The 16,098-nt window shown below is 41.7% G+C and overlaps 1 protein-coding gene across 2 annotated transcripts in view; it reads right to left on the bottom strand.

The window, feature by feature from the left end:
* The window catches only part of sphkap (SPHK1 interactor, AKAP domain containing), a 40,226-nt gene that overhangs the window by 6,471 nt on the left and 17,657 nt on the right, over positions 1–16,098 (bottom strand). For both annotated transcript variants that reach the window (XM_075473652.1, XM_075473653.1), the window contains exons 4-7: positions 6,975–7,034; positions 6,434–6,574; positions 5,249–5,513; positions 1,335–4,680 (exon numbers count right to left, since the gene is read on the bottom strand). In XM_075473652.1, coding sequence (XP_075329767.1) covers positions 1,335–4,680; positions 5,249–5,513; positions 6,434–6,574; positions 6,975–7,034 — 3,812 coding nt within the window. The remainder of the gene's footprint in view (positions 1–1,334; positions 4,681–5,248; positions 5,514–6,433; positions 6,575–6,974; positions 7,035–16,098) is intronic.

The raw sequence follows: 16,098 nt of genomic DNA, 5'->3' as shown, positions 1-16,098 counted from the left end.
TCTGCAAACTGTATGACGTTTTCCTTCTAGGTTCTTCTATTCTTCTCCCTTTTTTCTTTTAGTTTCTCCAGCCGATGTACTTAGCAATCTTGCCAAAGAAAAGAGTGGCTTACAATAACAAGGGGACTACATTAAGATTCTTGAAGAAAATATCACTCAGTCGCTGAAAACCTAGCCTTTCAGCAAGACAATTATCTGAAAAATACAGCCAATTAAAGGGTTAACAGAAAACAATACCAACATTTTAAATTGATCCAGCCATGGTCGAGACCACAAATCACATGCAGTATCAGTGAAGGACACTAAAGACCAGGGTAAAGGCAAGAGAACCTTCCAACCTCAGACCCAAAGATCAAAGCAAAGGAAAAGGATCCAATATGCAAGAGGAGACATGCAAAAAGCTTGTTAACTGAAGCTGTGATGGAAAAAGGCTTTACTGTAGATTACAAATAAACAATACGAATGATTTTGGAATCTTTAAAAAAAAATTTGAAAGAACAAATTACAGCTTGTCATTACATTTTAAACACCATGTTCTGCAATCTAAATATAACTTATTGGTCACATAAGAATTCATTGAATTCAGAATAATTGTAGGCTTAACTCTAGTTTCTATACTTTCTATTTACAAACTCTCCTTGCGCTTTAGCAATACCACTGAATTTCAAACTCATATACACAAGGCAACAGTCCATCTTGTTTATGTTTTCTTACAGAGCCTATGGTTCTGGGGGAAAGCACTCGCAGCACTTTTTCCTCTTCGAATTAAAATGAATCTCGACACCTTGCTGAGTTCTCGTCTTTGAGTCCGTCTTGAATGAGACATACAAGACGGATAGCACCTACATCCTCTGTTATTTTAGCTTTGTCATTGTATTCTAAATACTTTTGAGTGTGTTGTGGTTTCAATGTGTTATCCAAGAGCGAGTGCAGTTTGTACTGATTAAGGAGAGTTCAACAGGCCCTCAGGATAAAAGATGAGGCCACTAAAAGCCCTCTGCGCACAGTACATCACCCAAACAGCGTGAGTCACAGCCTGGCCAAAGGTTTGTCAAACCTCACACACTTCTAAATAGATTAGTTTTCTCAGTCCTCTGTGTGCCTGTTTGATTAAACTCTAAGAATAGCTTTCGCACACTGTAGACCTTTGGCAGTGTTATTTATTTAGGGCTGATTTTACTACAACTTTAATGTTTGTTTTTAAAAATAACCATCTCATCCATTATTGATATATACTTTAATATCTCAAGATTAAGATTAGTCCACAGCTGGGCTATAAAAAAAACAAAAAAACAAATTCCTACTCTCACAAAGCACTGTGAGCAGTGAAATACCTGGAGCTGTTGGTAATAGCTCTCTCCACACGCATGGCGTCTGCGGATGTTTCCTGAGGTCCTCTTCCGTTTTTTTCAGAGTTTGTAAGAGTCTCCTCATCCCTCTGATCTACCTCAATATGGATCAGCGGCACATCTCTGGGGCCCTTCATACAAGGACTTCCTCTGTCACCAGACCCGGTCACCACTCCAGTGCCAGCTGGCTCTTGGCTGGACCTACTCCGACTGCAAGTTAGGTGAGATTGTTTGAACCCCCTTCTCCTTTCACCAACAGGGGTGTGCTGCTGTGGATGTGACCCAGGCGTTCCCCCAGCTACATCTTGCTGTCCTCCGAGTGCAGACTTGCCAATATCGACAATGTCAGCTGCCAGTCGATTGGCAAATTGCTGCACATGAGGCTGGGAGTCTCCTAAAGCCTCCAACTCAATACTGTCCTCTGGATCAGTAATGATCTTGTTCTTTCTCATCAAGGACTCAATGGAGCTTGACCAGGTCTCATGGATCAGCATATCAGTGATATGGTCAGTCTTACCCCTTTGGTAGAGGCACGAGTCAGACTTACACAGTCCTGCAGCTGACACTGAGTTGGTGGGGTAGATATTGAGCATGTCTCCGTACACGTTGCGGGCAAATCCGTCGAAGGAGTTGGCTTTTATGGGTGAGTTAACAGTCAGACGTGAGTCTGAGGAACGCCTGTCTGGGACTGAAGACTGTCGTATGCAGAAAGGTGTTCTAGGAGAAGGGGGGAAAAGGCTGTTGCTCCACTCTTTAGTCTTGGCAATGCCATATTCTTTGTTCTCCTTATCCATATCCCGGAGCATGAACCGGTAGAACTCCTCTGAGATGCTCTCTGTGCTAGACTGCTTGGACAGACAGGAGGTGGCCCTGACATTAAGGTGACCATTTTTCTTTGTTGCAGCCTGTTGCACAGCTGCAGCCAGGATGTTGCTGGCATTCTTCCCTGCATAGTAGTCCAGCAGGAGGTCAAAGCCTCTGCCCTCAGTCTCCATCTGATTTATCATGAACCGCGAGAATTCATCTGTGATGCTTTCGCAGCTTGACTGCTTAGAGATTGAGCTACCGCGGCTCAAGTTTTGACCTAACCGACTGCCAGGGCCCAGGGTATTAGGTGTGCCTGAGGGGTCTGCATCTTCTTCTGGAATGCTCTCATAGCTAGATGCCTTCCCACGGCTCCACCTCTCACACTGCAGCCTGCTGCGTTGCTGGCCCGTTTTGGAGGTATCCACCACATTGAGTTCAGGGCAGTTCATGATCCTGGCTGTCACTTCAGAGGCAAAGAGGGCAAAAGGGTCCTGCGGTTCATCTAGGTTTACTGACTCATCCACAACCCGGTTGACGAGCCGCTCCATTAGCTCTGGTTGCTCCTCTGCTTTCCTCTTAATCTCACTGAGCCGTGGTGCTCGATGTTTCCTGGAGGCTGCATTGCTGCTCTGACCCTCTTTCCTCCTGAGAACTGTGCGGCAAGCTGGCATCAAGTAGGCCTCTGGCCCTTCTGTAGATGTCCCTTTTAGGGCGCAGAACCAAGGCTGTTTCCCAGTGGAATTTTCTAGGCAAATGGCTGCCAGCTCCGTGGCCATAGACACCACTGTCGAGGCCAAGTCATCAGCGTAGCAAGTAATGGGTGTCCTGGGCTCAGAGTCTGTTCTCAGAGAGATCAGAGAACTGCAAGAATTGAGGGAGGACTGTGGGGTGAGAGAGGCCTGTCTGCTGTCACTGCCTGTTATTAGTCGGCCTCTCCACTCTGTGCTGTGAATGGGGACTTCACTTAAAGATTCTCTGACTGCGCCACTACTCTGCTGCTGATCAGACCAGTCTTTGGGTTTCGACTGTCTGCATAATGACTGCTGCTGTTGCTCTTTGAAGAGCTCCGTGGATGGAGGTGCAATAACATCAGCATCCTCGAGCACAAGTTTTTGCTTCAGGCCTGGAACTATGGGAAACCTATCTGTGCAGTGTTGCATGTCACTCAGGTTCTCAGTATCAGTGGAGTGACTATGGCCAACTAAGCTCTGTAACTGGCTAGGTGGATCCTTGCTTTCCTTTGTGGTAAATTGCTCATTAATACAAATATCTGCCACTTGTGCTTGGTCTGCCTCTCTGTCACATCCGGAGATATGACTGATTTTTTTCTGAGTCAGGCAAAGAATATCAAACAGCAGGTTGTTTACACTATCCTGCAGAAAAACTTGGAGACTTGGAGCCTCTTTTCCAGCACCCTCCAGTTCTTTTTTCTTTTTTGCCTTTACTAAAGCATGCTTGAAGAGGCTGTCTGCCACTTCATTTATTAAGTCATCTACCTCGCTTTCATCCATGCAGCTTTTTTTTGGACAAGTGATGCCGTCTACTATCTTGTTATGCGTGGTTTCCAGCAGGTGTGCAACACTCCTGTAGCCTTGTGGTTGAGTCAGCACCTCAGCGGCTTCTCTGTGCAGGACTTCAGCAATGTTGGCTCGAAATGCTTCAACACTTGTACCCTCTGCCACGCTGCAGTGCAGCGTGAATGCTGCAGAGGCCTTGGCAGCAGACATCAGACCCTCTGATGTTGTGTAAACCTCAGTGGACTCTGCATCAGAATCATCACCTCCGGCGGAGTCCTCTGTTAGTTCCACAGCTGCCACTGCTCCAGCTACTTGAGCCATGCCACACATAGCTGAGGACACGGAGTAGTCTCCTTTGTCCTCGCCCTCCTGCAGATCGTAGTCAATGTGTTCTTTTGAAGCAGAATCAAGGGTGAGCTTTTCAGTCAGCTGTGGGGTAGTAATGGTACCAATAACACTGGCAGCGCAGGCCAAAGCCATTTCCACGTGTTTGTGTCCTCCGTGGTGTTGGGAAACTGGAGCATGGGTCCCATTTTCTGGTATGTTGCTGGTTTTGGCAGAAATATCGCGGTCGTGCACATGAGACACCTGTGTCTCTGGCCACTCTGCAGCTCCATCAGAACTGTCTGGGCTCTGAACTATGACAATTTTGGGGAGTTCAAAAGAGTAAGTGCGCTGTTGCGAATGCTCTTTGGTCTTTGAAGGACCAACTGAGATGGAGGGACAACTGGAGAGAGACAAACTGACAGCTGCCTCGGAGACAAAGGACGTTTCATCTTGAGAGAGTCGTATGAAGGCATCTTGCAGTACAGACTCAGCCAGATTGGTGGCGTAGTGACCAGCTGATTCCTTAGTGTTGCTGCTTGTTTGTAGATGCCCTTCCCTTTTCATGTCAGCATCCTTCCGGTACAGACGCTGGGCCAGCTGCCCCCGGTGACCTGCAACTCTGACACAGGGTTTCTGTGCAGCCTCCACCAAGCTCTCTCCCAGGCCGCCACTCTCAGGCTCTGGGAAGTGACAGAGGAAAAACAAGGAAAGACAAGAAATTAAAAATGACTACACTGATAAGAAAGCAGCTTCATCAGTTTCTTAAATGTCATGCCAGGAGAAGAGTATTACTCTGTTTTACCCCTCACTGACTGTTGGAGCTGGGTTTGTTGCATTCACTTTGGACAGAAAAATATGATTACACAAAATATGCAGTTTATATCAAATCTGATATGGAAAATTAAAATCCATTTTCCAAAAAAAAAAAAAAAAAAGCCCAAACATGATCATAATGATACTTTTCATTTGAAATAGTTAATTTTAATTTCATGTCAGCTATTGTTGACATTTGTCTGTTTTGTAATAAATGGCAGCAGTACTGCGGTAACAGTACACTATGTTCTTCCATTGTTTCATTATCCGGCGGATTAAGGCTGTTCAAATGACAGATTCAACCAACATTCATATGAATGCTCAGCATGCAATATTGTAAAGGACAACCATGTGGTATCATTGCAGTAGATTTTGAGAGACTATGCCTAGTAACAGATGAAAACAAACCTTTGCAGAGGAGGTAATGAAGCTCACCATTTCTTAAGCCATCGTCCTCGCTGTCATCACCGAGGTGCTCCGAGGCCGTCTGGAAGTCTTCTTCTATGGACGAGATGGAACGGTTGGTGTCGTCATCGACTCGCTGTCCGGCTGCTCGTCTCTGCTGAAACTGTCGCTCTTTTCCCCACTGCATTCCCATCAGGAACTTGTTGATCTCAAAGATGAGGCTGGCTGGTGGTGTGGAGTGCCTCCGCCCGGAACACTGAAGCAGGCACACACCTGTGCTTCTCTGCGGCCCGCTCTAAAAGGAACAGGTGCAGATATCGGAAACACTGTATACACACAAAGGCCTACAGGTATGGACACGTCATAAACCCACAATGCTACATCGCAAGCATATAAAAATCCGCAATAAACTGATCTGACCAGAGTCAGAAATAAAACCTTAGACATTATGCATCAAATGTGCCAGTTTGTTTACCTTCCTTTGGTGCCTTTGAACTTCCTCATCCAAGTTAAATGTGTGTTAAATGTCTGTGCATACACATATGGTGTGTATTAAGTGTTTTTATTTTTATTTTACAAAGATTTAGTTGGTGAATTTTAAAAAGAGGCTATCAGAAGGAAACAATAACAAAATGGAGATATTGGTTTGCCATTTGTGTGCTTGTATTTTCCATGTCTTTTTAAATGTTCAGTGTATTGAAACAAAATGAAGAAATATTTTCATTAAGTCGTCCATTGTTCTATATCTGGGGGTGTCCATCCTACTCCATTAAAAAACTGTCACATTTTCAATGACATCCAGAGATGCTGGGTCTGACTCCTGGCTTCTTGTCGACAAATGAAGTGCACACACATTATACAAGATTAATCTTGACACCTAATTGCATGTATTTACATGAAAGCAGTTTACATTTAATCATAACTTTGTGTTCAGACACACTTTTACACCTTTTACCTGTATAATCACGCTGTATCACGTCGAGCACTAACTCACATCCAGTATTTGTCGTAGTAGTTAAGTAAAGAAAAAATACTTCACTTTGGTTATATAAGGATAATTACAACATATTTTCCCAAGCACAAAAGACTCACATCTAATCGCACAAAATTGCATGAAATTGCTGGACAGTTCAAACTCTTTGTTCCACACCCCAGGCACGTTTTTTTCAAAGAGTTGAAATACTTGTAAAGATTTGTGGATCACTGCAAACTCACCTGCAGGGGGGAGTGTGGGTGTGTTTGGCAAATTTCTGAGGCTTCCAAGCCACCGAGCAGTAGGATCTCATTTTCTTTCGGCTGGTGGACAGTCAGTAATTCAACGAGCTTTGGCAGGTCTGGAGACACTGATGCCAATTTCTGCAAGATACATGCAGAGCACAGAGACAATGCTTGATGATGACAAAGAAAGCCTTTATTAGACTTTGAAACTGAACGCAATGTGCTCTGCGGTTCAAGTCAGAGACACATAATTATAAAATCCTTCCTGCGAGAAGTCTTGAACCATGTGGAATGATTATTGATCGCCCACCTCTGTCACCAGCAGCTGCAAAAGGCTGCGGAATCTGCATATCATCTAAACAAATCAGCCTTCTAATTCTGGGTAATGATCTTGAATCCATGGCAACGGAGGCGACGTGTTTATGTGAAACATAATGAACAGAGTTCCTGCGAAACGAAAAGTGGGCATGAAAGAAAAAATAAGAGCAGGAGGAATGAGAGGACGGCACGAGCGTCTGTGGACGAGGAGTCAGCTCACCTTGATGCTTTTGTCATCACGACAGTCTGTTTTCTGCGGGTCCAGATTTACAAAACAGATCTGAGAAAAAGGGAAAGATAAAAAAAAAAATTAAAAGAGGGCATAAGAGTGAAAGTGTGACACATAACATTTTGAATAAAATGGCGAGGCACAAGTAGAGTAGAAAGGGCCCCCGGCGTCTCATATGTAAAGGTAAAATAACGGCTCTGCCTTTCCCATTGCCATTTCTCTGACCCAGATTCTGCCACTCTGACAAAACAATATCTCCCCCCTGAGTGACTGTTGTCTGTTGTGTTTGAATAACCACATTACAGTGGCGTCTCTCACTGGCAAAAGCCACTCTGAGAAGACTCCGTCGCTCAGGGGCTTCTAGACCTGTCTTGACTCCTTCGTGGGGCCTCTGTCTCCCTCTCCTCCTGCCTCACATGCCTTAGCCGCAGGCTGCAGGTTTAATGGTCTGTGATGGAGTCCTCATGTCAGTGCTGGGAGCCGGGGACTGTCTAACAGCTGCCGTTTGATTCAGCAGCACAAAGCCTCTGATGTAACGTGGCATTGCCAAGCTGGTCCTGTGTGGCTAAATAAATAAGTACAAGTCGAAAAGGATTTGAGCGGTTTCCACTTGAGCAGCAGCAGCTAAATTCGGCATGCATGGGCGAGGTACTGTGACGTGCTTTGAGGAAAAGTTGTATTTGTGTGTCAGTCACGAGCACATACGTTTCAAAAATCCTAACTGCTTTTCGTCACTACTGATCAAGCCTCGTCATATTGTGAGTGATTGAGGCGGTCTCACTCTTTCTAATGCAAAACATGCGCAGGTGGGAACCTGCTGTTTCCCTCTTTACCTCAACACCTCCATATCAGCTCTACTTGCTGCTTTCTTCCCTTTTTCCCTGCTCTCTACACCTGCAAATATATATATATATATACCGGTAGTTATAAAGAAAAAGGTCTTGACATTTTAGATTCAGCCTGACGAGCCTTTGAACGCAGCTTGTGAGATGTAATATATTCTTTGTGATTTTCATCTTTTTCCTTTTATCTGTTGTTTGAAATTAGATACAGTCCCCGAAAGTCAGGTCACGACGCAGCCGTGTCAGAAACAAGGTCGAAGTACTGTACTTTCCTTACCGTTTCTCCTTTACAAAACATATCATGTTGGCTGTATCTGGCTAAAACTAACAAACAGGTCAATGTACTCACAAGTTTATATGTTAAAATAATTATGTTATCCAGCTTTGCTTTACATGTTCTCATCCTTTAAAAGACTCTGCATTTAGAATGAAGCTAGAATTAGATAAGAGGGCAACAGGTAAAAGAGCCATTTCCAATCCTGGCCTTCAATCTGATATCCTCCAGTAAAATAAAACATTGTCCAAACTATCAAGGCTAATGTGATGATACGTGCTTGTTTAAAGCACAGTCAGTCAGGTATAACAAATGTTAAATCAATGGCAGCTAACAGCGAGAGAATGTTTGAAAAGGCCTTCCTGTTTGATTTGCGAGTGTCGACCTATAGCCTTTATCTGAATAACAGAATATCTCTTTGTTACTTCTCTCACAATAGTAACAGCAATCTTCTCCCTGAGTAGTAAACTTGCTCTGCATTTGTTGAAGTCAGTTTACTGAGGGTAATGAGGATATCTTTTGTCAGAATAGCCTTTAAATGTCAACAGCATACACATAGGACCTGAGATTAATTCACACAATGTACTGAAAACAAAGACTACGACCCAGTATATTAGCACTTGCTGACCTTAGCCTGATTGAAAGAATGCGTTTAAGTCAACCTGTAGGACACACGCTACTCTTTCACCTTATTCAGTTTTGTAAATGCATGCAAATACAAGTAATAGTCTGCAAGAGTTTCCATTTGCCATCTAATTCAATTTGCACCTCCTATTCACTGTGATAGAAGAGGAGGCTTGCTGAGGAGCGTCTCAGCAGTATTCACATGTGCTGATATTGGAAACCATCCAAGCGAAAGAAGCGATGACACCTTCCCCTGCCTGCCAACACATCACCTGCACATAAAATGCAGGCATAGCAAAGCGAGTGATCTTTTTGACCTTGAGAGGGGTTAAAGCAATTTAACCCCATCTGGTGGCGAGAGCCAAGAGGCAGCTGTTCTAAATTTGGAAGGCAGAAGACCATCTAGCCATCTGATGGTGACACAAGCCTGGGGACGTGCTCCGATTCCATCACTTTTTCAAAGACACACACATGCATCAGCCGGCGTCTGATGGACTGTAAACATCAGGGGAAAGATAAAGGGAAGGCAGGAAATGATAGAGGGTCAAAGCAGTAATCTCATTTCATAATTCAGTGCTTTGGAATAAGAAAAAAAGATAGGGAAGTGGTCAAAAATGCTGTTAGCAGAGGTAGAGTTGACTGATACGCTTTCAGTGATCAGTGATCATCTTTTTTTGTTTTGTTTGTTTTAAATTCATGCAAATAAACCGCAGGATTAATTCAAATGTCAAATTTGAAACGGATGTTTGGCCACTTGGGGCCAGCATAAGCAAACTGCAAACACAAAACTGTCACACTGTTTTGTAGTATCATCGTCCTAAGTAATATGATACATTGGCTCGCTGTTATTTGGCCTTTAAAAAAAATAAAAATAAAAAATAAGAATAAAAATCCAACATCAAAAATGCCTTCTGGTGTCACTGCTAAACCAAAAACGACACAGTGAGAGCAGCAAGTGAACCGAAAAACTTGAGTTGAGAGTCATGAACCCAAAACAACGAGCCAAGAGCCACAAACGTTCTGAGAGACATTGATAGAAAACATTTTTCCATGAAAGTTACTATCATTACTGTCCAATAAGAAGGAAGATGTTTGGGGATTTTTTTTTTTCATTTCTTGACTCGTGTCATCTGTTTGTTGGCATAAATAGCAGTTGCATTGAAAATATCCCGACTCAGATTCAGTGAATACGGTGGCATGAAAAGTTTTCTGTTCCTGTAAGTAGCTTGTCACTATAAAACATCTGCCTATGGATGTAGGCACAAGAAGCTTTCTGGCTTTACTTTGTAGTCAAAATCATTTTGTCCAGTGTCCTTGAGCAAGTTTTTGGTTGCATGCATGTAAAGATGTGTGGAAATCAAAAGGTACAGAAATGATCATAAACACCTGATATTGTCTGAAGATGATTTAAACCTTTCTATGAAGTATCTGCATTCAAACAATGAACTATGCACAGATTAGAAAGTCTCAACCTGAATATGAATCATTTAAAAATCCACTGGCTACACTGATAGCACCAAAACACTGTGGGGATTTTCTTTCTTTTTTTTTCTAAAGTAAAACCTAATACATTTCAAGAATATCTGATCAAATATTACATTTGTATTTCCATCTTTTACATTTTCAAAATATCAATCAATCGGTTCTCTGGCTTGGCCTTATTGTATAGAGGTTCCCCTCAAGGCTGCGTGCTGAGCCCCCTGCTTTTCACCCTCTACACGTCAGATTAAGTATGCGGACGAGACCACAGTGGTAGTTTGCATCGCTGGAGGTGATGAGTCTGCTTACCGGGATGAGATGCAACGGCTGACAGTGTGGTGGAGACACAATAACCTGCTCCAGAACACATCCAAGACAAAGAAGCTAATCATTGACTTCCGAAGAAACAAAACGGACATTCAGCCCATTTTCATTGGTGGGACCTGTGTGGAAAGGGTCAGTGACTTCCGCTTCCCAGGAAGTCCACATAGAGACACTGACCTGTGACAAGAACACCACACAGGTGGTCAATAAGGCACAGCAAAGACTCCACTCCCTCAGAATCCTCAGGAAGAACAATATCAGCCAGAGACTGCTTGTGTCTTTTTACCGCTCCACCATGGAGAGCATCCTCACATACTGCCTCTGTACGTGGTTTGCCAGCTGCACAGTGGCAAACAGGAAAGAACTCCAGAGGGTCACCAAAATGGCTGAGAAGGTCATTGGGTGTCCTCTACCCACACTGGAGGACCTTCATGGCTCTTACTGCCTTAGGAGAGCCAACACCATCCTGAAGGACTCATTCCACCCGAGACATTTCCTGTTCGAGCCACTGTCGTCGGGCAGACGGTACAGGGCCATCAAAACCAGGAAAAAAGATTAAAAGATAGCTTCTTTCCAACTGCTGTCGGAGCCATAAATGCCTCTTCACGGTTAAAGACAGGGTAGGGGATCTTTTTCTGGAACATTTTTTTACATATTGCTTGAAATACTCTTCACACCCCCATTGCAACCAATTAATTAAAAGTTTTGACACAAATATGAAAAGTTTTAGTGGCCTCTAGAACGTACAATCTAGGAAAAACAGTATCCAATCATTGTGAACGGACCGTTCACAATGATTGGATTCTGATGATGTCTATCAAACTGCAATCTGCTCCTCCCTCCCCCTCCCCCTCCTTCTCCATATGCGCGTACCCTGCTCCGTGAACGAATTACACGTCCAGAAGCTTGGCAGGAAGCTAAACTAGAGCCAGCTTGGCTAGCACCTAGCATTATTAAACGTATAGTTAGCATAAACTAAATACTAAATACTAAATACTAAATACGGCAACGATCGATGCTTGCTGTCAGAACAGCGCTCGTGCACCTTCGTGCTCGTGTGCGTTCATGTACTCTAGAGGCATGCCTTCGGGGGGAAAGTGAAGAAAAGGGTTGGGACTTTTTACCTGTGTATTTTCAAAATGCAGCTTCGCTGGACTCAAAATCCAGGATCTCCTACCCTACCTTTAAGTGCAATATACAAGTTTTCTGGTGACAAGTGCAATATATTGTTTTTAATACATAGTCATATTGTTTAAATTGTTTTTATATTGTTTTTTTATAGTCATACTGTCCTTTTATAGTTATATTGTTCACAAATTGTTATATGTCTGCACTGAAAGGCCTGCACCTTACTTTTTCTTGTACTCGTTACAATGACAATAAAGAAAATCTGAATCTGAATCTGAATCTAGATTCTGCATGTCGTCACTGTGCCTCTGTGTGTTTTCCCCACATGCTCTATATACAGCAGATGGGTTCCAACAGGTTCCAGCCCCCTGCAATCCTGAATAGGATAGGCCAGCGAAGGAAGATCAATTAATGGATGATCATTTCTTAAAGTTTGAAATAGCTTGTTGTATTTTTGTTTGGACATGTATGTCCATTCTTCCTGCAAAAAAAATATTATGGTTAATATGGTTTTCTCTTCCTCTCTTTTTTTTTTTTTTTCTAGGACTTTCCACTGATTTTTGATAATGATTTGGTCACGATAACACTTGAGATAGTTCATTGTGGATTTTGAGGTTTTTTTACGGTGATTATCCTGTTGTGGTAACCATTAAATATTTTCTAAAGCCCCTGTGACACTTGCTTCAGAATTTACTTGAATCCATTCTGTGCTCAGGTGAAATACTACCCCATCCCACTGGCTGCAAGCTAGGCCATGATCAATCCTCCTTCCTGCTTAACAGTTGTTCTTTTCATGAGAGTTTGAACTCCTTTTGCTGCCATCATACCTTTGCTCACAGCAGCCAAAAAAGTTTTAATGAGAAAGGTTTTCATCTGATCAGTCTTCCATGAAGGTCTTATTTGAACAAATCTTGCTGCACAGTAGAACCTTTAAGGGCTTTTACCATCAAACTAGGCTTTTAATTTGCTTCTGTTCGACAAGTTTTTCTCTTTACCTTGAAGGAGCCAATGGCTGCTGATTATGGAGACAACGTGTTAATTGTATAATTAATTTATAATTCAAAGTAAATTTTACGGGGGGAATGTTCAGACTTTTTTATGTCGCTGCTTAGGTTTATATTCTTAGAGTGGAATAAGATCATGAAATTTTCTTGCATCTTTGCTTTCAATCATTTGAAAGTGTTTGAACGATAACCTGTATAGCCTCATATGTCAAAATCTGAATGTGACAATGAGCTGGGTGCTCCTGGCTTTACTAGGTACTTGACCACTGCAAATTTACGTCTGTGCTCAGGTCAAAGTTAAAACTTGACTCTGAAAACCAAACTGAGCAAAAAATTAAATTACATTTACAAGGCATTGCTGAACAATTAGGTCCAACTTCCCTTCTGGCATGGCAAAATAGAATGGCTTTGGATATGCTGCTGGCAGAGAAAGGAGGGGTGTGTAAAATGTTTGGAACTTTTTCTGCACCTTTATTCCTAACGATACTTCCCAAGATAGCATAATCACCAAGGCCCTAGAGGGACTCACATCTCTCTCTGCAGATCTGGCCGAGAACTCCGGAATCAACGACCCCTTCACTGACATGATGGAGAAGAGGTTTGGCTGGTGGAGTGGACAAGTTGCTTCAGTACTATCATCTCTGTCTGTTGTCACAGCCCTACTAGTCACCTGTGGTTGTTGTCACAGCCCATGCTTGAGAGGACTGTTCCAAAGACTGATTGAGACCACCCTTACCCGCATAATGAATCAACAGGTAGAGGGCGATGATGACGACGAGCTACACAAGGATGATGGAGACAAGGAGGCAGATGACGTTTAAAGTGCAAAGAAGTGCATTGCGGGACCCCGAGTGAATTCTCAATGATTTGTTTCATGAAAATCTTTTTGAAGTGTTGAACAATGATGCAGAATATATACAAGGTTATACAAAGAATGTTAATTGAAAAAAAATAAATATATATATATGTATTCCTAAATGTGTTGAATCCTTCTTTTCCTCTTAGCATAAACAGGAGGGAAATGTTAGAAAATTCATGAAGTTACACTATGAGAAAAAGCTGTACTATGTGATGGGGGGAGGCTTCCTCCTATCTTTTAGTTCTCATAACATTGTGCTGCTAGTGAGATTGTTTTTGTCTACTGTCTGAACTCAATTTCTCATAACATTGTGTGGCTAGTGAGAAACATAAATATAATTTGCTAACTCTGGGAGAGCTTCCTGATATGTTGGGCAGACTTGTCTCCTTGCTGAAAGAATAAATGTTTTGTGTTAATTGTTTCCATCGACTCTGAGCCTAATTTTGAGAGAATTTTCCTGACTCCCAGAAACTCAGTTTTACCATCAGCAAAAGGTATAAGGTGGACTGTTTCTGTAGCACAAGGGGCATTTGTCTTTTCAAAGACAAAAATGAAAAACACAAGTCAGCAGCATTACACGATGGACATTTCCATTATAAAGGCTATCTTTAAAAAAAAAAAAACTAAAATTATACATTAAAGGGGGAAAAAAACATCAACATGAACAAATTAAATTCTATTTTAGTAAATTCTTTGCCCCAAAAATTGTACAAAAATTGACAGCAATATTAAAAACATTTCATCAACAAGAATAACTTCATAACCTGATGTAATGTGCTAAATTGTCAGATTTATTATTTGCACGTGAGGCGAGTAGATTAAGTTTTTTTTTTTTTAAACACTGTTTCTGTTTAAAATACCACAGAAGGTAAACATATGAATCTTGAGTGGCAACTATTTTGTCACAATGCTACGTGTGAACTCATACTTAACTTTGAAGCCAAACAGCACGCTTTGCAGTAAGACGTGTTGCATCACTTCCTGTTACCCTGTTTGTGTTCTGTGGAACTTCTTGCTACTCTTGGATTAAAAAATACTCAATTTCTTCTAATGAGTTACACTTTTTTGCATAGTTAACTCTATCACGTACTTGTTCTATTTTAACAGATTTTGGGTTTATTATTTTTATTACAGTATTTCTTCATAATGGTCTTATCTGCCAATTTTTTGATAACTTTTGAGTTCACATTACTTGACTACACAGCTTCTGAGAAGAAATTTATATGTAGGTATCTATCAGTTAATGCTATAACCAGAATTAAAGAACTAATTCTTCATGATTTTCTTCACTGCCATGTGCAAATATTACAGAAAAGAAAATTCAGCACTCTGAATTCACAGCTGCGTGCTTTAAAGCACACTGCGAGAAAGCTGGAGAAACAATGATGTTCCTCTAATTTAGTCTCGAAAGATAGTTTGATAACGTATAAGAGAGCCCTTCGTAAAACTAGAACTGCTTATCATTCATCATTGAATAATAAGCAGCACTGTAGCCAGACTAACGAACTAACTGTTGAGCCAGGTATTCCTTTAACTCTCAGTAGTGATGATTGTTTGTAATGATGATGTTTCTATCCGAGAGAAGATTAATTGAATCCTTCCCACCATTATAAGTGATTTATCATCAAGTACAGCAGCTTTAGAAGTATCTTTAGAACCTGATTTGTATTTAGATGGCTTCTGTCTAGTCGATCTATCTAAGCAAACAACAGCGATAGTCTCTTCTAAACCATCAACTTGTATTTTAGACCCAATCCCAACCAGACTGTTCAAGGAGGTTTTCTCCTTAATCAACACTTCCATATTGGATTTGATCAATCTGTCTTTGTTGACAGGATATGTACCTCAGCCTTTTAAGGTTGCTGTGAATTAAACCTTTACTTAAAAAACCTACTCTTGTTTCAGAAGTGTTATTGACCTATATTCAATCTCCCTTTTTTGTCTAAAGTTCTTGAAACAATTGTTGCAGCTCAACTTTGTGATCATTTACATAGAAAAAAATATTTTTGATGCGTTTCAGTCAGGATTCAGAGTGCATCATAGCAAAGAAACAGCAGTGGTGAAAGTTACTAATGATCTCCTCTTAGCCTCTGATAGCGGACTTGTATCTGTGTTTGTCCTGTTGGACCTCAGTGCTGCATTTGATACGGTTGATCACAGCATTCTGTTACAGAGACTTCAAAATGTTATTGGGATTAAAGGAACTGTATTAGGCTGGCTTATTCATATTTATCTGATAGATTTCAGTTGGTTCTGGTAAATGAAGAATCTTCTTCGTGCACCAGAGTAAGTTATGGAGTTCCACAGAGTTCTGTGCTTGGCCCAAGTCTTTTCACTCTATAAATGCTTCCATTGGGTAACATTATTAGACAGCATGGCATAGATTTACATTGCTATGCTGATGATACTCAGCTGTACTTATTTATGAAACCAGATGAAACCAATAGGTTGATCAGACTACCAGCATGTCTTAAAGACATAAAGACTTGGATGATGCATAACTTTCTGTTTCTAAACTCAGACAAAACTGAAACTGTCTTTGGACCTGAGCGCTTCAGGGAAAAACGATCTAGCTATATAG

The sequence above is a fragment of the Odontesthes bonariensis genome, chromosome 9 (genome assembly GCF_027942865.1).
Source record: "Odontesthes bonariensis isolate fOdoBon6 chromosome 9, fOdoBon6.hap1, whole genome shotgun sequence".
Classification (NCBI taxonomy): Eukaryota; Metazoa; Chordata; class Actinopteri; order Atheriniformes; family Atherinopsidae; genus Odontesthes; species Odontesthes bonariensis.
The sequence above is the reverse complement of the archived record's forward strand: the minus strand, read 5'-3'. Positions and strand labels throughout refer to the sequence as shown.